The sequence below is a fragment of the Humulus lupulus genome, chromosome 9, assembly GCF_963169125.1.
Source record: "Humulus lupulus chromosome 9, drHumLupu1.1, whole genome shotgun sequence".
Taxonomy (NCBI): domain Eukaryota; kingdom Viridiplantae; phylum Streptophyta; class Magnoliopsida; order Rosales; family Cannabaceae; genus Humulus; species Humulus lupulus.
In genome coordinates, this window is record NC_084801.1 from 102,744,066 (window position 1) to 102,771,376 (window position 27,311).

The 27,311-nt window shown below is 36.9% G+C and overlaps 1 protein-coding gene across 1 annotated transcript; it reads left to right on the top strand.

Annotated features, from left to right (window-relative positions):
- The first annotated feature begins 342 nt into the window (after positions 1 to 342).
- LOC133799904 (magnesium transporter MRS2-4-like) lies at positions 343 to 10,685 on the top strand. The gene is made up of 5 exons (XM_062237894.1): positions 343 to 405; positions 4,332 to 4,602; positions 4,959 to 5,410; positions 9,472 to 9,750; positions 10,276 to 10,685. Exons 1-5 carry the CDS (start codon positions 343 to 345, stop codon positions 10,552 to 10,554), a joined length of 1,344 nt encoding a protein of 447 aa, XP_062093878.1. The 3' UTR covers positions 10,555 to 10,685.
- The last annotated feature ends 16,626 nt before the right edge of the window (positions 10,686 to 27,311 follow it).

Genomic DNA, 27,311 nt, shown 5'->3' on the forward strand with positions numbered 1-27,311 from the left:
TGGTTTTTATGTTCCCTCATTGATCACTGTGTTATGCAAGATGGCGGGTGTTCCTTGTGATGAATCTGAAGACAAAGTGCATCTGTTACGCATTATTGATCACACTACCCTCAATAGATTGAAGGAAAAAATTGCCGCCCAAGCCGATGATCAAGCGTAGTCTTCTATTCCAGCAACTATTCCCCCTCTGTATGATAGTAGAAGAACCACTCAACAATATTTGCAAGCTTTGAAGCAAGAGGTTTATCATGGACAATTTGTATTCAGGCTAATACTCAACATATCCTAGCTCACAACCAGAGGTTTATTGAATATGCAAGCTGTCAGGATATCTATTATAGGATGGATCAGGCTTGCTTGAATGTGGATATGTCTAGATATCCACCTGCTCCTACTTGGTTGCAGGTATACCCACCACCGGCTCCAATGCCCATGATTAGAAGGATGCTGCTGGTGCTGCAAATATGGATATTCCTGAGGAGTAACCTGTTTTGAGGGAGTTTTTCTTTTCTTCTCTTTCAACTTTTTTTTTTCTATTTTTCTGAGTCCATTGAGGACAATATACTGTTTAAGTGTGGGAGAAGGAAAAAACTGCTTTACTTTGTTTACTTTCTATTTTGTTATGTCTTTGTTAACTTTCTATTGTTTTCATTTTATCTAGTGTCTATCTTTAATTTTAGTTTAGTTGAGCCAGGTCTTGTTAAAAGCATTGGTCGATGATGAAACTTTGAATTGTGCTTAAAGTGATGTTAGACAATGAGGAATTCTATATGATTTGTGTGCTTGACTTCTATGTGAATTGCTATTTTTATTTATGTTATTTTTCCTCTATGCATGATTGTATTCACCACTTAAATGTATTGGAAAAGATTTATGCTTGTTTGAAAAAAAAACATTTGAAGTCCCAACCACTCTAGAAATCATAAGCACACATGATTAGGAAGATGATTAAGGAAATTATTTGGATCGTTTGAGTCGTTCAAGCCAAACTATTATATGATCATCCCTAGTTTTCCATGTTTGAGCCATGATGGCTAATATTTTTCTTTTATGAACCGAAAGTTTAGACCCTATATGTAACGCCCTGGATAGCCAAGACCGTTACACTGTGTGTTTATAAAAGTGCTAGACTTGCTAATCAAGTCGTTTAATTAAGAACGTGTTGCTGAAACTATAAAGGAACTAGGGTTAAAATGTTTTGGTCTCAAAAGTCACATTTCTCATAAAGAAACATTTCCTGTTTACACGGGATCCCAAAAATATTAAGATTAAAACCATTTACAAAAGATTCAAGAACTAAATACAGTATTAGCCATATTAAGGAAAAACAGACAATTAGGCACTCTCTGTCCTGACCCACGCCTCGGCCATGGCGATGGAACAACTGGCTATGTACATTCAACCCCGTAGCTCTCCATCTCAGGATAGGTCCAACTTTCCTTTGCCTTTACCTGCACCACGTAGCACCCGTGAGCCAAGGCCCAGCAAGAAAACACAACAACAGAGCATAAGAAATCAACAGACAATCCAATATCTCATACTGCATTACATATTCTCAACCATAATCACGTATTCACCATACTAAACATATCAACTCATATCTTACATCAGTTCACAAATGATAACTAGGGTTAGCGCCCTCAGGCCGCACCCTCCGTTATCCCACTGACTCCGGCTCTCTTAAACCGAGCTCAGTGAATATTAAGTTGTCCTTGGCTACCAGTGGCCGAGTCGCGCCCTGTGCGCAAATATTGTGTACGACACCCTTAGGCCGCGATCACATGTCCCATGGCATAATACCATCATTGAAATTATACAGATATCGGGAGCACTTAGTCCCATCACAAACATATAACCGGGTGCAGTTTTCTTACCTTTAGATTCGCTAGCTTTGTTCACTTGATTCCTTGAGCACGATCCCTCATGAGCCTTAGCGTTCACCTAATCACAACCATAGATCAAAGTCATCACCAAACCTCAAATCCAAAACCTAGCCTCGGGATCAATCCCGAGCCCCCAGCAAGTCCTAGTTCCACCAAACAAGGTGGTGGAATCGAACCCCGTACCCTTGGTCAAAAACCCTTGAAAATAATCCTAAAATCCCTTTCTGGAAACAGGGCAGCGCTACAGCGCTCTAAGGAGGGCGCTACAGTGCTACAACCAGAACCAAAATCCCCCAGAAAGCATGGCCTAGCGCTACAGCGCCCAAAGGCTAGCGCTGTAGCGCTAGTCACAGACAGGCAACACCTCATTTTCCCTTCCTGGATTTCCTTAAGCCAAACTTAACCAAAACTTCTCCAAATCTTCAACAAACCCAAAAACAAGATTATTAACACACTCCACTCTTCCCAAGAATCCCAAATACTCAAAACCCAAGCACATGCATCCTCAATCTCAAAATTCACCATAGTTGACCCTAAACTCAGAAACTCAGCAGAAACTAGTCAAGACATCAAGGTTTAAAGCTCAGAATTTATACCTTTAATGGAAATTCGATTTCAAGTTAGCCTCTAGACCTCCTTAGCTTGTTCTTCGTCAATTCCTTGGCTTGAGTTCCCCTAAAATTCCCATCAAATTAGCTTAGATACCATAATTCAAACTAGCCAAGCCAGAAACTGAAAACTCCAAAGGCTTACCTCAAGTATTGGTGTGTTCCTGCTAACCCCTTGCCAACCCTTCAAGCTTAGCTTAGTATTCTTGTTACTCATCTTAACCTAGCTCCCTTCTGAGTTTTGCTCCAAGAAGAATGAAGAGAAATGGTGAGAGAACCACAAACTGACCCTAAGAAAACTACTCTGTTTTCCTTCCTTTTCTTTTTCTTTCTTTTCCTTCTTTTCCTTCTTTTCTTTCTTTCCTTAGCCTTCTACCTTTTTCTAAAATTCCCACTAAGTATAAAGCCTCAACATACCTATCCCTTGCAAGCCAAATGACCATAATGCCCTCCCTTTTAATTTTAAACCATTAAGTGCAACTAGGGCGTTTTGGTCATTTCACCCCAATTCCCGCTAATTCCTCGAGTGTCTCTAATATTTTCTGCTTACCTCCCGATACCGAATTAATCACCAATTATATTCCTCATTATCAAAATTAACCTCAATATATATTCTCTAAATTCCCATTTATACCCCCAGGCTCGCCCCGAGCTAGGTATAAATTCCCGCCGTGACTTTTTCGCTAATCTGCTCACTAGGATCATCTCGAATCACAGATCACAGATTTATCCACATAATAATGTGGTCTCAACAATTATCACATATATATATAGTTATGCCCGCAACGGGCCAAAATTACGATTATGCCCTTCTAACTTAATCAGGGCCTACATGCATACTAATACACATAGTCATGCATCTCAAATATACAAATAACCATATAAACATGCTTTTAAATCATAAAATCATATATATTCCAGTTATGCCTTCCCGGCACACTAATCTAGGCCCTTAAGCCTTATTAGTAAATTTGGGTCGTTACACTATACCTCATTGAAAAAAATATATTTCTTTATTGTAACTTGTTGCCCCATGGCTATATATATGATTTTTTATTTTGTGGGATGGTTTGTAAAAAAAAAAAATAAATACTTATGGGTTATTTGTTTGGTTGTAATTTGTGTATGATCTCTATTTCTCTCCTTGAAATATTAAAAAAAAGGAGAAAATTATTATTTGCAATGACGAAAAAAATTGCATATATGCAAATTTTACAAAAGTATAAGTGTGGGGGAAATAGTGAGATCCTTATGGAAAGAAGAGTAAGAAAAAATAGGTATTTCTTGAATTATATGGGAAAATTTGGGGAAAGTTCAAATAATGGAATTGATGTATGCTATGGTGTGATTTGAGCTTAAATGTACTTTTTTCAACCACCCTTAACCTTAGCCTTACATTATAAGCCTATAAAGACCTTTTGGTTTTTGATCATTGTGTGTTTATATTAGTGGAGAATGATTGGTTAATGTCTATGGAGTGGATGTTTTTCATTGAAAAACATTTTGGTATGTGGAGACTGATTTAAAAGAAAATGATTTGGCAAGTATGGATTAAATTTGAGGCATTTGAGTTGGTGTTGTGATTACACTACACCAAATATCACTTTCCCTAACACCGGATTATAAGTTTATTTAAAAAGTATTATAGTATATCTAAAAAAAAAAGCGCTAACTCCTTTCAAAAACAAAAACGCGGTAACTTTCCAAAAAAACCAAAATAAAAGTGCTAAATTATTTGTTTGGAAAAAAAAAGCGGAATACAAAAGTAAAGAATTTTCAATTAGCCCTAGCTCTACTCCATTCTCCCTCTCTATTCATTGTTTTCTATGCACTGCCTCAGACCACCCATTCTTCGATCAGAGATGCCGCCTCCTCATCGCCTAGTACCAACAACAACAACAGCAACAACTTGATTGCCACCGCCGCCACTACTGGGTGTGTTAAGGGGAAGAAGAAAACTGGTGGAGCGAGGCTATGGATGAGATTCGATCGCTCGGGGAAATCGGAGCTCGTCGAGTGCGACAAGAATACCATAATCCGCTGCGCCTCCATTCTCCCTCGCGACTTGAGGATTCTTGGGCCTCTCTTTTCTCATTCCTCTAATATCTTTGGTAATTTCCCCTTTTTTGATGTGAATTTCTTCTAATTTCAATATCAGAATATTGTAAATTTTGTTTAGGGAATATATATATATATGTCTTCTGGTTTTGAAAATTTAATGTAGTTACAAATTATTTATATGAACAATTTTAGAAGTGATTGTTTTGGAGTTGTTCTCTTTCACCTTGCCCGTTCCCTTCACTTTAATGAAATCTGCCCAAGCTATAGCTTTACAGTACAATTAGTCAAAAGTAGCTAAAGAATCGATGAGCCTTGGTATCTAATTCTTTGTTTGTTGTATATTAATTATGTATGGTAGTTTGTTATGATAAATTGTATAAGTATATTTTCTATATTTGTCTTGCAGCAAGAGAGAAGGCCATGGTGGTTAATTTAGAATTTATTAAGGCAATAGTTACTACTAAAGAGGTGTTGTTGCTTGACCCTCTTTGCCAAGAAGTTCTTCCGTTTGTGGATCAACTCAGGCAACAACTTCCTAATAAAGGCCCATTTCAGATCAATGGAGCAGCAAGTCCTTTTGAGGAACAAGAAAATGAAATGAATGATTTAACAAGTAGACATTGGTTACCTGTTCCAGAGGCTGTTGAAGGTCTGCAATGTGAGCTTCCATTTGAGTTTCAAGTTCTTGAGATTGCATTGGAGGTTGTTTGTACGTTCTTGGATTCCAGTGTGGCGGACCTCGAGAGAGAAGCTTACCATGTTTTAGATGAACTGGGAAGGAATGTAAGCACTAAGAATCTTGAACTCTTCCGGAGTTTAAAGAGAAATCTTCCCCGTCTGCTTGCACGTGTTCAAAAGGTATGCTTGATGATTTCATTTTCTGTGTCCTTGCGATGTTGTTATTACCACATTTATCTTATACTCATGGTATTTGATGCCATATAAATCATCTGGATTAGGTTATAGTTTCATGAGAAGTAAGTAGATGTATGTGGGTCATTAGTTTGATTTTAGAAATTTTATTTGAAGGGAGAAGGAAAAAACATTTGGTCACAATACATAAAATGATGCCTCAACATTGATATATTTTTATTTGATTTTTTTTAATTATCTAATCAGATCAGATAAACCTGCTACTTTCCTGTATTTCTAAAATGATAGCTATTTGGATTCCATAGATTAAGCATCCAAGGCCATATGTATGAGTCAGAACTCAGAATATCTTAGCTTGTTATGGTTGTTTAGCATCATGAATCAAATTGTTTCTTGTAAGGGACTCCTACCTGGATTATGGTTGTACTGATGATTCTCTTTAGTGGGAAGAAATTATAGCTATTTAGCTCTCTTCCTACTCTTTACAATCATTTTCTCTTTCAAGCACTGAACTTTGGGAGATTACAAAAAGAGACGGAGCTTAGAACAACCAGTCAAGAGAAAGGGTGAACAAGCCAGAAAACATAAGTAGAAGGCTAGGGATTTTGAGGATCCCCTACAACCTCCTAGCAAGAAGGAATTTACTCCAAATCATTCCTATATTTTCATACCTCCTTATCTAACTATAAGAACCTCACCCTGATAACCCTGGATATCATGTACACACTTCCAGGACCACTTTAGCTGTAACGACCCCAAATTCGCTAATGAGGCTTAAGGGCCTTCATTAGTGTGCCAGGAGGGCATTACTGGATTAAATGTGATTTAAATGTGTAATTATATGATTAATAATGTTTGCATGATAATAGATGATAATAAGACATACATTTGTGATAAATGTAAGAACCACATTATTATGTGGGTAGGTTTGCAGAGCACAACTCAAGGCGATCCTAGGGCTAGTTAGCAGGGAAAAGTCACAATAGGGCTTAACAGCTGACTTTGGATAAGTCAGGGGTATCTTAAGTATCGGGAAGTTATTTAGACTATCGGGTTATGAAAATAAATATATGGAGATATATTTGAGGTTAGGAAGTTTAGGCGGGAATATTGGGGGATTTTACCATTTTGCCCTCGGGGACGGTTCCGGCACCCTGAGCCATGGGATTACCTTAACAAATAAGGCAAACTTAAGGAAACCCTTAGAAGGAAAAATAAACCGACTCTTTACAACCTTTACTCTCTATTCTCTCTCAAGGAAAAAATAAGCAAAAGGAACACTGAAATCTAACGGGGAACAAGCTGAGAATTTCTGAGAATTAAAGCTGGATTTTGAGGCTTAGTTCAAGAGTTATTCAGGGGAATCAAATCAAGGTTAAGGTAAGAATTTAAACCATTTGTTTTCTGAGGTTTAACCTTGAGTTTCAACTGGTTATTGAGGATACTGTCCAATTGATGTTTAGGGTGGAACTTGAGCTGGAAAACATTGGGAATTAGCTGGGTTTTTGGTTAGAGGAGGGACTCCATTAACAAGGTAAGCTTAAATTTATGAATTAGTGGTTTGAGTTTGGGTTTTTGACTGGTTAGTTTGAGTGGTTATGTTCTTAAAGTTTCAGTGATTAAGAGTGGGATTTCGATGAGTTTTGAGTAGAATTTTCTGTTGAATTGTGTGGCTTAAGTTGGTCTATAAGCTTTGGTGATGTTGGGTGTTGAAGTAGGGAGATTAGGGGTGGTTTTGGCTGAGGTTTTCAGCTTTCAAATGATGGATTTTCTAGGCACGAAGGGAAGGGCCGCGGCTCTGTTCTAGAGCGCTACGACCCTAGGATGAAGAAAAGCCAAGGAGGCTCAGCCAAGGGTGGGCGTCGCGGCGCTCAAGGCAAGGGCCACGGCGCATGTCTTTGTCCAGGGTGGTCCTTGGTTCTGTTTTGAGGCTAGGGCCGTGGCTAAGCTTCAAGGTCCGCAACACTTAGTTGTGTACTTGAACTTTTGGGGATTTTAGGCATGGGAATGTGGTCTAGTATGCTCGGGATTGGTTTCGCCACCGTGCTTGGTGGAATTCGGATTCCCGGGAGTTAGTTTTGTAACCGGAAACCTATATTTGAATATTAATGGAACCCTATACCTTGGTTGTGACTAGGTGATAAAAGCTTAGGCTCGGGAACGGATCGTGCTTGAGGAGTGTTGCTCATAATCAATAACCATTAAGACTAAAGGAATGAAAACTGCACCTAGTTGAATATATGTGGCGGGACTAAGGGAACCCTATTGGAAATGCTTGAAGTGATGGTATTATGCCATGCAAGCTATTTAGTGAACCAATGGCCTAAGGGCCCCAAGGGTTACACTAGCGCATAGGGCGCGGCTCGACCACTGGTAGCCGAGGATAGCTTATTATGCACTGAGCTCGGTTTAAGCAGGCCGGAGTCAGTGGGATACACAGAGGGTGCGGCCTAAGTCGTCGGCCCTAAGTATTATGTGATATGAGTGATATAAGTGATTGATTGCATCTTAAATCTGAATATTTGTGCTGAATGTCTATTGTGGATTTTTTAATGAGAGTTCATACTTAATGAATTAATTGTCTGATATGATTGATTGTGTTATATATGATGTTCTCTTGCTTTGCCTTGGCTCACGGGTGCTACGTGGTGCAGGTAAAGGCAAGGGTAAGCTTCATCAGCCTTGATTGGAGAGCTCTGCGAGCGAAATGTACATAGCCAGCTGCTCAGCCGCCACGGTTGGGGTTTAGACAGGGACGCGAGACCCAGAAATTGTCTATTTTTCCTTAGTATGGCTAACCTTTGTTTTTGTGTTTTTGGGAGTCTGTAAATTAACTTTTAACTCTGTTTCTTTTGGGATCCCGTGTATGTAACAGTTTAATTATATAAAATGAGTCTTTTGAGACCAAAACCATTTTAACCCTAGCTCTTACATGTTTAATGAAACGTTTTTAATATAATGACTTGATTAGCAAGTCTTGCACGTTTATAAGTACACAGTGTAGCGGTCTTGGCTATCCAGGGCGTTCCATTAGCCTCTAGACTCCACTGCTCCTTCTGGAGTAAACCAACATACGAGCATTTTATGAGGTTTATCACATAAAAAGAAATTTGTTTTGTCCTTTTCAAAAATATTTATGTGTATATATATTTTTAAGTTAAGTTTCTATTATGATGGGAAATGTATGTGATTACTTTTCATAGCTTCTTATAATGGAACTATGAAAGACATTATATCTAAGTACGCAATAGGTTTCTTATAATTCATATTTTCTTTTCAATTTCTTTAAGTTAAGGGTTATATTTATTTTATTTTATTATATTGCATTAAGGGTTATATTTAAAAAGGAATAAATGAATAAAAAAAAGTCAAAAGGTACCTAAAGGTTTCAACAAGAACTTGAATGGGCAATGCTTTTGCTCTCTTTAAATTTTTTTCTCACAGCCACAAACGAGCATTACCTCTTCCCTTGTCTGTAGTACTTCTCTAACATTACACTATTGCCCCATCTTCTGATCAGAATTTTAACAATTTAGTTGTCAAGATTAAATTGAAATTACCTCTTTCCTTGTCCATAGTACTTCTCTAATATTACATTGTTGCCCCATCTTCTGATAAAAATAGATTGTCAAGATTAAATTGTAAAAAAAGCAGTTCTTGGAAGAAAATGGGAGATGATACGGAGCAAAACTGGCTTGGGTTTCTCCAAAATCTGAACATTAAACCCTATTACAAAGACAGTTACAAAGCTTTTTCCCATCCTTCTCTCTCTTTCTGTTTCTGTGTGTGTGTCTCTCTCATCCTCAAATATCTGCAACTAGTGGCGTTGTCATCAATTCCATCGTTTTGGAAGAGGAAAAATAGAGTTGCTATCTTAAAAACAAATGTCATCTGAACACAGCAAGACAATACAGAAAATGTATATGGTTTAATTTTAAAAACAACAATTATGACAAAAATGAGTCTCCCAAATGGTTTTAGTTGTTCGTCTATGTCAGTACAATATATTACATATTTATGACAAGTACATTTATGTATAATGGCAGGTGAGGGATGAAATAGAACATCTTTTGGATGATAATGAAGATATGGCACATTTGTACTTGACAAGGAAGTGGATCCAGAATCAACAATTTGAAGCTTTTTTGGGAGGTTCTGGTTCAAATAGCATCAACACCATTGCTACTCATCTTCCTCGGATTAGTTCTAGGAGAAGTGGGAGTTTGGTGAGCAACCACTTGGATGATAATGATGTTGAAGATCTAGAGATGTTACTTGAGGCATATTTTATGCAGCTAGATGGAACACGAAACAAGATATTGTCAGTGAGTGCTATTTCTGATCCTAGCAATTTAAACATGATATTTCTGCCAAGTTTATTTAAAGTACATGGAAGTGTAACAGTAAGTTTCATGTAAGCTGTAATTCTGCAAGCATTTAGCATTTTGTGCTTTATTTTACATGAAATTTTGATTGTTTGTCTAATTTTGGGATGACATGACTATGAGAATTTTAAATCTGTGGGAAGTACAAGTTGGAGCTAACTAAACCCTTAGGTGAATCAACAAATTCGAGGTTTTGATTCTCATTTTAATTGTTCTGTAACTTTTTCTGAACTCAAGGGGTTGTCAAATTTAAATTTATATTTGTTTCTTCTCTTTTGGACTAAGTGGAAGATTTACATTCACCATATAAGTCTTTGCCCCCATGGTTTTAAAGAAAGCCAGCAATTTCAAATGGCATGTTGTCAAGTTCTGTTAACAATTTTGTAGAAATCTGCTGTATGGATGATAACAAAGTTTTTGTTTATAAAAACTCATTTTTGTACTAAATTATTCAATGGGTTGCAGGTTCAAGAGTACATTGATGACACAAAAGACTATGTCAACATCCAACTAGACAACCAGCGAAACGAACTCATTCAGCTCCAGTTGACATTGACAATTGCATCATTTTCCATAGCAATCGAAACTTTGATTGCAGGAATGTTTGGTATGAACATTCCTTGTACTTTGTACGAAATGGAGGGGATATTTGAGCACTTTGTTGGATGTATTACTGCAGGCTTTCTATTGATTTTCTTACTTGTTTTAGGATATGCCAGATGGATGAAGCTACTTGGCTCGTAAGTTAACTTTGTTACCATCTCTTATTGTGTTTATATAATCTGTAAAATTCATCAATACCGACTTCAATTCATAAATCTGTCTAGCAGAAAGTATCTGTATACCATTGCATATTTCTCTAGGGCTGGATGGAAGATAAGATATTACACTTAAATGTGCTTAGGATCCGTGTTTTAAGAAAACCTTCGCAAAGCCAGTGATTTTTTTTGTGTTGGACCCTTTCTTCATTTGACTAGTGTTGTTATTTCTTTGTCCTATTTTGATTTCTGATGCACTTGTCACCTATGCGATATCACCACACTTGCACAGAAGAATTGGACTCCACTTGTGGGATCCACCTATTTCATTGTCCTCTTTGTTTTTATTTATTTTTGGAATAATTTATTGGTATTTAGTTGAGTTTGATTGATGCCTTATGTACAATCATTGATAGGAAATGTGCCTGTTTGCTATTGTTTGCCAAATTTTTCTTACTAATTATTACAGACTTCTTGGTGCAGGCATGGGAGATAACAAAGCAAGTAACCATGATAGCAAGACAATGGAGGAAAAAACCAAACATAATACCCCTTCAACAGAGTATAAGATGCCTCTTGTTTGGATCGACTTAGAAATCACTGGTAAGTACTAATTCTATTGTTTGATCGCTATGAAAGAATGCCTAGTTAGTGCATGCTTGCTATCTCCAAGGTCTTTTAGGAGACCAGCCTATATATTTGTACGATTCATGTATGGATAGTGATATTCTCTGATCTTTTGTCGTTCAAATTTATTTATTTCTTACTTCATAATTTCTTTACATGGAGAATAATAAATAATAATTTCCCATGGAATGAAAAGAGAAAATGAATTTCTAATAAGTTAAAAACTTTCTAAATTTATATAATGAAATGGACTTCCAAACCCTATTTAAAACCAAATGCTTCAAAAGCCTATTAAATGGTGACATTATATTCATCAAAAGCCCCAACATCTATAAAACTAAAACTATCTTCGGCATTATAAATTATAAATTTATGAAATTTATTTTCAAGTTTTAGCTTTTATTTCCTTTTTCTTGCAGATGCACTTGAGATAGGTATTTTTTTTAAAATTTGCAGTATCACCTATTTATATGTAATGTAAGAATATTAAATATCTCTTCAACCCATTGATTATGTTGTAAACTTATTTTTTAATATTAGTAAATTGAGTCTCTTTGTATGGAACTAAAACTCAGGACAAGTCACTATGTATATTTTCCTGTTCATTTATTATTATATATGTTTTGATTCACTTATATGTATGTGTAGGTTTGACTGTTGAAGTTGATTAGATACTGGAGATTGCTTGTATAATTACCAATGGAAATTTGAACAAACAAGTGGAGGTACTTTTCTATTTTGGTATTGGAATATGAACCTTCTTCTAGCATTTTTTTTATTCTACTAAAGTATTTGCTTTTGTGTATGGAAATTTTGGTTGTGTTTTCTTGTTTTTCATTTGACACCTCTTTCATATGTTAGATTTTATATATATTGTGTATTCTTTTTGTTTATGTTTTTTTTAAAATTTTATTTATAATTGTTGACCCTCGTTTTTGTCAACTGACACGGAGTCAAACGCTTGATGTGACAGAAAGTATTGAATAAGATCTAATGGAAAGAAAAATAAACGACACAACAATTTATAGTGGTTCGGCCCCAAGAATTGGTAATGACCTACGTCCACTTAAGCTTTTATTGATCTTGATTCTCAAAGGAGTGATCAAAGAACTAGGGTTCTTCGAGTTTCATAAGCCTTAGAGGGATGAGTAATACCACCCAAAGATAATAGCCAAAATTCTCTCCTAAAGCATAAAAAAAATCAGCCAAAAGTCCTTCCCTTGAGCTATTTCTCTCTATTTATAGGCTCAAGGAGGGTCACATGAATTAGTTACAGATATTTTCTCCTAACTAATTGGATAATCAGGTATAAATGGAAATAATCTTGGATATGACTACAATTTTACAAGATTACTCATAAAGATACGGATTATACGAGCAGTCTGGTCATATATAAAACTCAAATGACGTGTCAGGGGAACATCCCTGATCGATGGTCGAACAGAACCTCTGCCAGGTGTCAGCCACGTGTTGAAAATATTTGCCACGTCATCCATACCTGCTTTTTGGATAACAATCATTGAATGTAATCTTAATGTAGTGATTGCAAACATTTATCTAGGCTCACTACATACAAGGCATATCACAATTGCTAGTGCTGCACAATCTCTATAACATATATGTTGTGTATGTCTCGCAATGTGGTTATCTAGGCTATCAAAAAGTGGTTATAACAGCTAGTGACCATAACTATTTTAACAAGATTCCTCAAGTTCAATTACTTTGGTTCAGCTGCAGAGTTAGTTAAGTTGATTTTTTAGTTTGGTTTTCGGGTTGGTTCTTTTGTATTTTGGTGCACATATATAAGTGAACCTTGCATCATTATTTATGTACACAGATTTGGAGAGCACTAAGAGAAAAAGAAGAGAGAAAGAGAGAGTTCAGTGAGTTATAGAGGTAGGAGTTCTTGTGAGAAGCTTGTTTAAAGAAAGCTAAAATTGAGAACTTTTCTCTTTGTACTGAATCATTGTAATTATTCTAGATTGATCATAGTGAAAACTCACATAGGCCAATTCCACTGAACCATGTATATTGTGGTGTTCTTTTGACTACTGTTTCTATCATTCATTAAAGTTTGTCATTTGTTTCTGTTTCTGACATTATTTCTTGTTTGTGTTTGTTCTTTTTTCTAGTTTGTTTTGTTGGTGTTCTTGGCAGGTTATTAAAGGGTTCAATCACTTTCAATATCATCCTCTTATACTAGGTACACTGACTATGATTTCAAGCTAGATTTCTCGTACGTAAAAATCTTAAAAAACCATGGTGAAAACAGAAAAGAGTTGGGATTTCAGAAAAGAGTTAATTTTTCTTGAGTTATGTTGATAAAGAGTGAATTTATAATAATTTAGGATCAAAATATTGTATTCTTCTGTGATTCTATAGTAGTTTATAGTAGTTCATGAGGTCTGTTGATTTATTGTTATGCACTCTACAATCAAATTCTTTATTTCACAATCTCTTGTATAGATTATGGCAAACTTTGACTCATGAAGGGTGATTTTGGTGCCTTCAATTTTTACAGTAGCATGTTAATGATTTTTGTTTTCAGTATTTATCACTATTATCTCTTTTTTATTGTTGCTAGGTCCCAAAAGCTAATCTCAACAATTTTATTACTATTATGGTTGGATTAGTATGGTACATATATAAATTTTGTTTAACTTCTCTATCGTTTCCTACCTCTCTTTCTCTCTCACACATATACATGAACACATGATTTCAAACTAAAAAAAGAACCAATGTCTTATAATTTAGTGTTTGGTTTCTTTGTTTGCTTTGGTGTAGTTGTGAATTCATTATTTTGTATGTGGTGTCCTCTCTTGGAAATAATTTCCATAGCATTTTTCTTGAAGTAATTTGTGATGCTAGATAATAACAATAAAATATTTCTTTGTTTATTTTGCAGATATGACAAGCGAAATAGAAAAAGATACTTAATTTTGAAGGCTTTGTGTTGGGCAGCTGTAGAATATTTTGTGCTGAAAGTAGTAGAATATGTTGAATATTTAAGACTACTTGAATACTTAAAGAACATTTTGTTGTTGATGACAGTGTTGAATGTTTTAAACTAATTTGTGGATTGTTAATACAATGTTGAATGTTTTTACTTTTTGTTATTTGAAAATCAAGTTCATTTGATGATGCCAGTATATATTAGAAAGCTAATTTTAATTATATAAATAAAAAATAAAAATATAATAGAATAAATTAGTGTTATATAAATGAATATATAATGAGAATTTAAGTTTATCTAAATATTAAAATAATACGAAAAATGTGCTATAATATCTATTACAATAACACTTTTTATAAGTAAAGAATTTTGTTATGCAAACTTTATTATATAACACAAAAAATGTATTATACTAAAGTGTAGTATAACACAAATTTATAAGTATTGAAATATGTTATATAATCGACTATATATAATATAATTAAACACTTATCTATTTATTAAAATAACACAGAAAGTGTGTTATCGTTGACAGTATAATAACACATCTGTATAACAATGATAAAGTGTTATGGTATGTTTTGATAACACATTTTGGGTGTTATTAAAAGCATTTTTTCTTGTCGTGTTAAGTGCTTATTAAATTATTTTTTTAAAATCAAATGGTGAATTACATATGGAGTTGAATTCTAAAGAGTATGAAAATCAGAGTTGTTTTGGCATTACTTAGTTGTGTGATTCTCAGAGACATTAAAGCTTTTGACAAGACCTTAGTCTAGTGAGTCTAGATTAGTTTGTATTATTTTTACTTTTAGTTTTGTTATTTTAATGTTTTTCTAAGGGACTAGCAAAATTCAAGTGTGGGGGAATTTGATAAGGTCATTTTTGTAGTAATATTTTATAAGTTTTTCCATGCTTGGTTGGTGTTATGATAGAAATTTTTTAGTAGTTTTAACTTAGTTTCGTGACTCTACAATATATTTTCTACTTTGCATTTTATGATGATAAATCTGACATTTTGATGGCAAGTGTAGTTTATGAATCACAGGTTGAAAAAGAATGAATGAGATGAGGTTAAAATGAAGTTTTAGGAGCATTCCAGGCTTTCGGAATTAAAATGTTGAAGTGGTGGAAACATACAAGCTCTATAACGTCGAGAATTAATGAAATTCAAGATAGGCCACGACCCATAAAATTCAGGCCGTGGCACTGTAATTGGAATTGACGCTTCAAATTGCATGTTCCACTCGGGCCGCTGCCCAAATTTTTCAGGTTGCTGCCTACTATGTAGAAAAGTGAAGTTGGGTCACTGCCTAGATTTTTCAGGCTGCGACCTGTGTAACTAGTTTTGCTCATATTCTGTTGTAGACCGCAGCACACAGAAATTTAGGCTGCAGCCTACGACAGTGTTTTCAGATTATTAATTACATTTTAAATATAATTTAAAGGAGACTATAAAAGATTATTAGGGTTAATTTGAGATTAGGATTAATTGAAGAGAAGATTACAACACTATTGTTCATCAATCTAGTTTTTTTTCTTCCCTTAGTCTCTTTAATTTTAATTATAATTATGTTTGTGATTGTGATTGCTATTATGGAGTAGGTTATTTTATGGGTTAAGGGTTAATTCAAAACCCAAGACATGAATTCCTGATTTTTGATAATGAGTATTATTCTTTAATTTCTCTCAATATTAAACTGTTTCTATTTTTCCAATTGAATGTTATGAATTTTTTGATTTCTTGTTAGGTGACCAACTAATTAAGGTTTTACACTGTTCAATTGTCATCTTAGAATTACTACTCACCTAATAGTTTAGGATTCTAAGTGTATGTGATAAATTGCAATTGATAATAATGTCAAAAGAATTGTTGATTGTGATGAAAAATAAAACCTAGGTTAAATGAATTATATGCTTCATTAATTTATTGCCAGGACTAACTTGTGTCCATAGGATTTAATACTTTACCTAAGTTAAATAGATTTTATATTTCATAGATTTATTTCTTGGATAAAAGAGTTAAATTATTGAGCGCTTCGCCTTGATTACTTGTAATAGGGAGACTGGGATAATTGTCTGCTTCAGCGTTATCTACAAGGTTCATAGTTTAACTAAGAAATTGGAGTAATATTTATTATTAGTGATTGTGAATGATTGTTGAGGGTGGAGATTAACCTTTAGCTATTTCTTAATATTGTAATATCAATCTTTATTTGCTTTCTAGTTTATGCTATTTAATTTTGAGTTCGAAATATAAATCCCCCTTTTAAGTCTTAGTGTTAATTATTGAATAATAAAGTGAACGATAGTCCTCGTACGTTTGACCTGTGCTTGCTATTTTATCAAAATAATTGGAAGTATTGAAAGAAAAATAATTATGAAATTTGTTGTGGTTTAGACACACATCACGGGGCATCCCATTGTCTCGTACAATAGATGAATCTCCCCTTGTCTGAGTGTAACTCAAATCATCGTGGCGAGCTGGATATCCTCTTTATGAGTTCAGATGATCACGCAAGTCAAAATGTGAGTTAGAGCAAAGGCTTTGTGGAGAGTTTAAATGATTCCTTAGGTCGCTCTCGTGCCTGCCTCCGCGGTGGCTCTCTATCTAGTAGCTTCCATTCACGAAGCTTACAACTCGTGGCTGGGATCGGGGACTTGGATTATTAGCGTGAGATCGTAAGATAGAAATGTCTTCTAAGGGGGGAGGATTTCTCCTCCTATTCCCTCAAGCTGAAACATTCCCCCGTGGATGAGGTGGCGTTGGATGTCATATCGACGATGGAGGATATCTTATCAATGAAGATATCCTTGTTTCATTGGGACATAGTAGATCATCTCACCCTTGGTCTACTCCAATTGTCTGGATTTGAGGCAATGCATGTTCATTTCTCTTTGTTGGAGCTTCTGCCCAAGGCGAAGATTGATTTGGTGGAATGTCTCTTCTCCTCAAATCGATCTCAGCCAGCCTTGTGTTGAATTATTATTCCTGCGAGAATTGGCAAGTTGAGCATTCTGTGTAATCCGTTGAGAAGGTACGGGGTCGCAGTTTGAATAGAACGACTGACATGAGGTCGATGATTCCTACGGGGATTGGCAAGTTGAATGTTTTGCGGAATTCATTCAGAAGGTATGGAACTCGGAGTTTCAGTTCTGACAGAGCGACTAATATTGGGTCGATTATTCTAGTGGGATCTATGGGACCCACTTTTCCTCCTTTTGGCATTAACATCGATTGCAGGAGGGGGTAGTCGGGCTAAAATCTCCTCATTCTTATTGTTAGCTTGGGAAGATGGTTGCTTAACTGGTGTTTTCCATCTTGATGGCTATCAGGTACCCAAGATGGGGATTTGGTGGGCATGAGGTTGAGATCCTAGCATCATCTTGGTCCATATGTTTTTTTCTAGGACGGTGTTGTGCAGATGTTCCTTCTTGAGTGGGGATGTCCACATGTTAAGCCTCTTCATCATCAGGTTGCTCCTCGTTGTCGTGGATAGAACGGGTGGCCACCATAGTGTCTGTTGGGTGAAACTTGCATGGGGAATTAATCCTAATATGCTTTCAATGAAAGCACCAATCTGTTGATGCTATTTTTTGGCAACAGGCGATTCATAAATCCGAAGGCTTTTTGTAAATTGAATGTATAAAAAGTTGCAAAAAAATAGGAATGCAAAATGATAACACAATTTTACGTGATTTAGTGGTTAAAATCTACCTAGTCCATGAGTCACTCTTATTGATTTTTTTAAGACACTGGAAGAAATTATTTATGACAATTTTAGCAGAGTTTTTGAATACAGAAAGTCGATCCCTTTCACTATTCATTCCCTTTGTATTTATAGGAGATTCTCATGGATAGTTTTGGGTAACCGAACATTAATATGGTAATTGATAAATTTGGGTAACTTCCCATTTACATAAATATATGATTGCCTATTGAAATAATACCCATTATCTTGGGTAATAAATGCATAATAAAATTTGGGCCTTTATGAGGCGCATAAAGAATCTCCGAGTCTTTTGGGATCCTTCACTATGCGTCATGACCAGGATTCAAGCTGCATCCTTCCTTCGAGCTGGGTGTCGTAGGACTACTCTGAACTAACACGAGTCATGTTCAAAAATTCACGAAGGCGATCTAAATGACGCACATCTCAAACTAAGGTGTTGGCCCAAGAAGCGATCAGGAGACTATCTGGTTGTCGTAAGTTGTCAAATTTGACTCAAGGTACTCACTCCAGAATTAGCATTTCGCTTTCTTCATACGTCCGTCTGCCAGCTGTACTCCGTGCTGAGTAATTCAGCTCATATATTTTGGGTACAAAAGTTAGTAACATATTAAAGTAAGGAATCTTTAATGAATGGTTACTAGTATGGTTTACTAAGCATACAGGATGTGAGTAGTCTAGATTCAAATTACTGATGTGGATAGACATCTTAGTAAAGGTATTGTATATAATAAAGATTATATATGATAGGACCGATATGAATTAATTATCTTTATAAACTTACCGTTTGCCATAAAGAAATAGTTCTTATCATAATATATGACATTTGTAGATTAGTCTAAATCCTGAGTATTCATGAACTCTTGTTTATATTTGTTGAATCTTTTGATTCACTCGTTAAGGTTTCTTAGTGTTGACCTGTGAAATTGTCCAACGGTCATATGTATAGTATACGACACCTTTTGAAAAAAATAAATAGAATAAACGACATAGTACAATTATCTTAAATAAACACACAGAAGTTTTATAGTGGTTCAGCCCTGTTCTGATGAACAGTAATAACCTAATCCACTTGGCTTTTAGTATTGAAGCACTCGACAATTACAATGTTGAACCAAAGTATTCACTCGTTCTAACTTGCCCAGAATTTCTCCCCAAATGTTCTTTAGATCTCCAAAATTCCAGAAAAAGTGATCCAAGGGAATAAGTCCCGAAAGTCCCCTTTATGAAGCCCTGGGTCCTTTATTTATATTACCCAGGGGCTGTTACATGATTAGTAGTACTGGAGATCATGGTTTGGTATACGATCATGGTGAGTAAAGATACGTGTCCACCTCCCCATGATTATGAAATCATGGGTCTTCCTGTTGTCTTCTCTGGATCGTGGTTCATAATGCACGATTGAGACCCTCGAGAAAACGCTAAGTCTTGATTGGTCTATGAGACTTAGGTGATAGGCCTAATGACCCTTCAAAGCTTGGGTGCTAGGCTTGATGACCCTCTAGGTGCTAGACTTGTTGATCCTTTGGGTGCTATGCCTGTGACCTTCTGGGTGCTAGGTCTGTTGATCTCAGTTTGAACGAGAGTGAGTATTTCTGAGTGAAGTGTACTTGGGGGTTTGTGCCAACCACCCTATGAAGAATAGGGGGCCAACCACCCAGGTGGTTCTTGCGCATGTCAGGTCGACCACCCTAGGGGTTGTGGTCAAGCCGACCACCCCTAGGGATCCTTGGGCATACTGGGATCGACCACCCCTAGGGTAGGGGTCAGGCCGACCACTCTCTTGGACACACTGGGGCTGATCACCCCTGGGGTAGAGGTCAGGCCGACCATCCCTAGGGCTCTTGGGCCTGCTTAGGCTAACCACCCCTAGGGGATTTAGGCTTGGTCGACTTCCCCATAGGTCTTGGACCTATCTTTTTTGTCTGTAGGTATTTTCTCAATACTTTGTCATTTTTCCCTGATTTGTGATGTCATGTGTCGCATTCTTATTTGCCACATCATCCTCATATTTTTTAGGGATAACACTTAGTATAATGAGACTAATGACTTTTGTTTTGGAGATTCAATATCATGAATGGCTGGGAACATGATTTACAATAATGGAATCCATAGTTCCCTAACGGATCGAATATTGGTTCCCTTAAGGGTTGATTTTGGAACTGAATAGTTATTGAGCTCAAATCTATAATTTGATTATAGATTAATTATTCACTAGTGAAATAATGGTACTTAAGAAATAAGAGGTAATTAGAAGGGTAAAATGGTAATTTTGACCAGCTCTAATTAACGAACCAATAATTGGAGGACATAGCTACATTTATTGATTATATCGATGGACTACAAAGAAAACCCTATAAATATAATTATATAAATACTTAGAGTGCAATTCCATATTTATAGTGGAGTAATCATGGAATTTATAAATAAGATTATTAGATTAAAGAGTTTAATTAATAATCTACTTTATTGGAGCTTTGTATTATAGGTCCATGGTCCCCAGGTCTCCTCTGCCCTAAACTGTATAGAGTAAGGATGTCATAAGGAAGATTTGTATAGAGGACTTAAATGCAAATGAATTCATTTTTCGTGGCAAAGAAATAATTATGTGATAGTTATGGGCAATTGATTAATTGTGAATTAATTAATTAATTGTTGTACCCTAAATTTAGCACGAGTTCAATTACTCAGCTCGGGCACAACTGGCAAAAGAATATGTGGAAAAATAGCGAAGTAGAATATATGGCTAACAGTGATGTGAACAACTTAAGTTTGGGGGTTTGACAGCATGATACACAAGTTATTATCAGATCACCTCTTAGGATAACAATTGAGTTCTAGACTTATAGTGACCAGATCTAACTTTGGGCACTCTGAGTTTACTGCGAGCTAGGGTCCAGATAGACTCTGAACACGAGCTCAGGTAAGATATTCAGCTCTTGGGAACCTAGACAGAACATATACTGAAGGATCCCAAGAGATTCAGAGGCCCCGTATACGTTCATTAATGCTCAGGCTGTCCCGCATATCTGTCATTTATTATCCAAGATAGCATGAGTATAGTCTATTATGTTATCAAATCATATCCCAATGTAAATGGGAATAATCTGTATTAAATATATATCTTATTTATTCATGCAGTTTATTCACGTGGTTACCCAAACCTGTCCAAAAAATTCCCCTATAAATACTAGGGACAGTGGATAGGAAAGGGGATGACAATTTTTTGGTATACCTAAAACTCTGCAGAAATTGAGAGAGAAAAGTAATAATATTGACTCGTGGACTAGGTGGATTTTAACCACTGAACCACGCAAAATTTGTGTGTATTTGAGAGCGTGTTTATTATTTCATTAAGGTTTATAATTTAGCACTAATCTACCTGTTTAACTTCTTAATTTACTGTTGGCAAAAAACCGCGTCAATAGTTTGGTGCTTTCATTGAGAGGAAATTAGTGCTTCACAAGTTTCAGTCGACATTCATCATGGAGCTCTCTCGATCAATGCATAATAATGAGATTGAAAAGCCTGGTGGGCAGGTAGCCTATCTTACCGTTGTTCTCACTGAAAGGGGTCCAGATGTTCAACAACGTCCTGGGAAACAACCAGTGGGTCAGGACAACGGTGGGAGATCAGCGTCACTCCCACCAAATCCTAATCTAGGATACTTGACTGTAATTGAGATGGAAAATGCTCGGTTAAGGAGCCATTTCACTAGGGAGAATAGGCAGATTGAGGAGGTCTTATCTCGGTTACCCCCTATTGCAACTGACGTTAATGTCAGAAAGAGGCAAAGTTGGTCTCATAAGTCCCACAAGAATAACTGGTCTAAACCTACTCATTCTGCCAGAGTTGCTACTCCAAGTTCTGTGCCTTCAGAGCAAAACCATTGGATATGCTTGGATAGGTTTTTCGAGGATTTCAAATGGGAGAAAACATACAAAATGGTTGGGTTCGAGGTTGGATCGCAACCTTGTCCAAGTAAGTTGCGACTTGTGTGAACCCAGAACGAGGAGGGTTCTGCCTGGGGGGCGTACTGAGACTCTAGAGGGCCAAGTCGCGGCCCGCACCCTGAAGCCCAGGTAGAGGGCTCTCTGACAGGGAGGTGCTGAGACTCTAGAGGGCTAAGTCGTGGCCCGCCTGTTCAGTTTTGGCCAGGTTGTTATTTTAATCGTGGGAACTTAACTCTAAGGGCCCGTAATTTATCCTACTACCCGGTTTGGTAGGATTCGACACCCTAGAGGCTAGGACATGGTCCGGAAGTCTTTATTTACTCGTTTTTGATAAAATTCTATATTATGGTTCTGACTAGGTTATCGCTAAGGGTTTGGAACCATGATCGTGTTGGAGCGTCGTTAATAGGGACCATGTGCTTGGACCAAAGGTAAGAAAAGTGCACCCAGTATGTGATAGATGTGAGTATGGTATGGCATGAATGTTGAATATGGAATTGAGCAGAGCTTGAGTCTCTGTAAATGTGCATGATCATATTTTTGCTGGTGATTTTTGATGAAGCATGTCAAGTGCTCTATATTTGGATATTTGTTGCATTGTGAATGTTGGAATACATTATTTTTCTGAGCTACGCACTAACTTATTAGTTAGAAATGAAAATGGTGTTTAGTACTGGTCGTGAAGCTCTGACTTATCAGTCATGATCGACAATAGTACTAAGCATTGGTTGTATGGAATTGACTTATAAGTCAAGAGTGGCAATAACGCATTGAACGTTGGTCGATATGATCAGATCTAATCAGCAAGAGCATTATATGCTAGTCTAAGGCTAGTTACTTAGAGTCAGGGCTAAAAGGCTCAGGTGACTAGAACGTCACATGGCTTAGGGCACAGGACCCCTGGGTGACTTAATATTCATCTATACAGGGCGCAGGACCCCAGATTGACTTAATAGTCATCTATTCAAGGCGCAGGACCCCAGATTGACTTAATAGTCATCTATTCAAGGCGCAGGACCCTGAATTGACTTAATAGTCATCTATTCAGGGCGCAGGACCCAAGATTGACTTAATAGTCATCTATTTAGGGCATAGGACCCCAAAGTGACTTAACAGTCATCTACTTAGGGCACATAGCCCCATAATCATTTATTTGTACTTGCCTATATGCATGAAGAGGGTTATTACTGCTAGGCATGCTTTTTATGATTTGATGACATGTTATTAACTTCTTATGAGCATGTTTGAGTTTTCTTGCTGAGCCTCGGCTCACGAGTGCTATGTGTTGCAAGTAAAGGTGAAAGAAAGTTGGTCCATCCTTGAGTTGGAGAGTTTAGGTGACGATGTGTACATATGCAGCTGTTCAACCACCACGACCGAGGGTTTAAAGAGGAACTAGGGTTAAACCCTATTTTTCCAGTTAGGTCGGCTGGTTGTAAATCTTTTATTGTAATTAACCTTTTAAATGTATTTTGGGATCCCAATGTATACAGTAAATGTTTTAGTTAAACATTTGTATCCTTGACCAAAAAATTTAACCTTAAACCGTTAATCACATTTAGTTACACGATTATGGCCAAATGACTCTTTTAACGAGTTTAGCACTATTTAAAATACATAGTGTAACGAACCCTGAGTAGTTGGGCATTAACAAATTTTTATCAGAGCAAGCCAAGGTTAAGGGTTCCTGTAGACAAGTTGGGCATGTACACTCATCACTAAAGACAAGCTTCACTTAAGGTATGGTAACTATTTATGTGGTTATGTGTTTAACTGCTTAAAAAGAATGTAAATGCTTTACCTGCATACTATATTAGGGAGCATGAGAATATATTAGGGCTTAGCCCTTGAATATTTACATGATTATGTGATTACTTGTCCATTGAATATATGAATGTGTTATTTGCATGCTGGAGTTGAGAGCATGGTATGTATGTTGGAAGAGCAGGGGTTATGGATTGATGTATGAATGTTGTGGGCATGTTTTTTGCATCAAAATGGTATATGAATGTGATGTTGTGTGATTGTTCCAGTGGGGGAGGACTTTTGAATGTGCTTATCATGCTTAATGGATCAAGTTATTGACTGTAGACTAATCAGAGGTTATGTACCCAAGGCGATTGATGGGAACCAGTGGTGGTTATACAGAGGCTTTGAATTACAGCCAGGACGTGAGCTCTTCATTTACCCCTCAGAATTTGCAGCAGGTGTTTACATATATGCAATTAATATTGCAGAGGAAAGAGAAAGAGATCAGGTGTTTAAAATAACAACAAGTTCTGTCAAGGAACACCTCTTCCTTTGTTATGCGAGGAGTGGCACTAGTATTGGCGCAGCCTAGGGTTGAGAACAGGTGGGAATTTCTGTGTGGAAGATTCTAGGAATATTACCCTCCAGTTTTTGAGGAAGGCCTAGATCCATTCAGAGCTAAGCAATGGATAGGCATGATCAGTTCCATCCTTGACAGTATGGGGGTGGTAGGTCACGATAAGGTGATCTGTGCTACATATTTGTTGCGGGAGGATGCCTAGACATGGTGGGAGGTGGTATACCAGACACAAGTTACAGCTGCAATGAACTAGAAAGAATTTAGGCAGCCGTTTAATGAAAGATATTACTATGATGCAGTCAAGACTGCTAAGACAAATGAGTTTATGAACCTAGTTCAATGAAATGCAACAGTAACAGAGTATGTTAACAGATTTGATGGGTTGGCCAAGTTTGCTTTTGATATGATACCCACGAATGTAGCTCAAAAGGAATGATTTATCCAGGGATTGAATAAGGCATTAGAGTCGCCCCAATACATGAAATATCTACCTATGCTCAAGTGGTAGGGAAGGCTCTTATTGTTGAGAGCACATAAAATGAGATTGGAAAGGAGAGTACCGGAGAGCGTAGCGCTCAAGTAGTGATACCTCCGTTTGTTGGATCAGGTAAGGGCAGAAATCCATGTGATCAGGAGAGAAGAGTTATCAATGTATTTGATGCCTCTAGTTTAGGAAAGGGGTTCCGAAGTGCTACGATACGCCATTAGGGCAAGGACAAAAATTGGAAATTTTACCCGAAATGCACTCGATGTAAGAGGCACCATTTGGGAGAATGTCGAGCAAGGGCATGTTTCTTATGTGGGATGTTTGGGCACCATAAGAGGGATTTCCCAAGGCGAATGAAGGATGAGCCAAAGGGGGCAGACAGCGCTACTCCAACTAGAGTGTTTGCTCTGACACAGTCAGAGTTAGAGACTGAGACTGAGACTGGGGTTGGTTCCTCAGTAGTGGCAGGTCAGCTTCCTAGTTCTAATTTTTATATTATGCTGAATAGTTTTGGGTGCCATGTTGTTCTTTGCTTGGTTTCATCTAGAAAGGCGTAGACTTGATATGAAGATTATATGGTTATGTTGTGATGAGAGTGTTCTACTCTATTGGTAATTTTAAGAGATGTGTTAGGTTATGGTGAGAAAAGCACTCATCAATTGATTTGATAGAGTTGGTTATGTATGACTTCGATATGATCCTAGATATGGATTGGTTAGCCGAGTTTGGGGCAATAATAAATCGTAAGGAAAATATGTTATTCTTGGTCCTAAGGGTGAGAAACCCTTGTATTTGTTGGCACTGTGTATGGACCTCGTATGCTTATGACATTTGTACTTAGAGGTAAAGACCTATTGAAAGAGGATTCATATGACTCTTTGCTAGTGTGGTGGATACCACTCAAGACGTGCCAGTGGGACCATGACAGACTGGATTAGTCAGTGAGTTTTTGGATCTGTTCCAGGGGGTTTTCATGGGTTACCTTTACACAAACCGGTAGAATGGTGATTAGGTTGGTGCCAGAGACGGAACCAGGTCGAGGGCATAGTATTGAGTGGCTTCAGCAAAGCTGTAGGAACTAAAGGTTCAATGTTTAAGTAAGACGATATTCTTTAAGGTGGATCTTTGATCTATTTATTACTAGCTGAAGATCCGGGAGAAGGATATGCAGAAGACTGCCTTCTATATAAAATATGGGCACTAGGAGTGCTGAGTTATGTCTTTTGGATTTGACTTATGCCCAGTTGTTTTGATAGATCAGATGAACAGGGTATTCTAAGATTATCTGAATTGGATTTGTGATCTTCTTGACTGATGATATTGTGGTATACTCTCATTTAGAGATTTGCCAAGGCCAAGAAACATCTCAGAGGTGAGGAGTTTCCTTGGACGGGTAAGATATTACATGTGCTTTGTGGATGAATTCTGAGTCTTCCTATAGATCAGAACCAGTTTATAAGTTATTATGGTGTCTCATTAATAGAAAAGAAGATTGCATATGCATCTTGTTATCTGAAGGATATGACCAGAACTGGAGTAGAATTACTAGTGGGCTAGTTGGCCAATATTAAACTTCAGTTTACTCTTTTAGAGAGGATCAAAGGAAAAATAGTTGAGTGACCCACAGATGGGAATAATCGAGGGGAATTTCTTAGCTTGATTAGCTAAGGATTATGCAGTGTCAGGTATGATTTTATTAAGGTATAGGAATCAGACTTGGAATCCGATGGACACTTGGATTAAATGGGAGATTCTAGATGAATCTCATATACCACTTATTCTCTTCATCGAGGCACCATGAAGATGTACCAAGATATGAAAGCTTTATATTGGTGGCATGGGATGGAAAGGGACGTAATTGAATATGTGGCAAAGTGCCTAACCTGTTAGCAGGTCAAGACAAAGTATCAGAAATCAGTAAATCCAATATAGCCTTTGTGTAGTCCATAGTGGAAGGATATCACGATGGATTTTGTGGTGGGGTTACCCAGGGTAGTGGGCCATTATACACAATTAGCTTGTTTTTTTATCAGTAAGGGTAAATGATACAATTGACCAGTATGTAGATCTCTCTATGAAAGAAAGATAGTATGCCTTCTTGTGACTTTGAAGTCTATCTTATTAGAAGAGGAGCCTACTTTTACTTCTAAGTTTTGGGGAAGGTTGTAGAAGGTGATGAGTATACAGTTGGAGTTTAGTACAGTTTATTATCCTCAGATTTATGGTGAATCAGAGGGAATTATCCAGTTATTAAAAGGGCACCTTGTGAGATGTTGTATAGTAGGATATGAATATCACTAATTCACCGGGATGAGATGAGTGAGATACTATATTTGGATCGTAAGGTGGTTTAGAGGATCATTGAGGCTATTGAAAATATTAGAGCTCAGATGCTCGCTTCTCAGAATTAATGAGAAAATTATGTTGATCTGAAATGCATGAACATGGAGTTCCAAGTGGAAGATTGTATCTTCCTTAGAGTATCACCATGGAAGGGGCGAGGAGATAAAATCATGTTGAGCCCTAGATTAGTAGGACCGTTTGAAATCCTGGACAGGATCTGTAATGCCCTACTACCCAGGGACCGTTACAGTGTGAATTTTAAACAGTGCTAAACTTGCTAGACGAGTCATTTGGCCATAATCGTGTAACTAAATGTGATT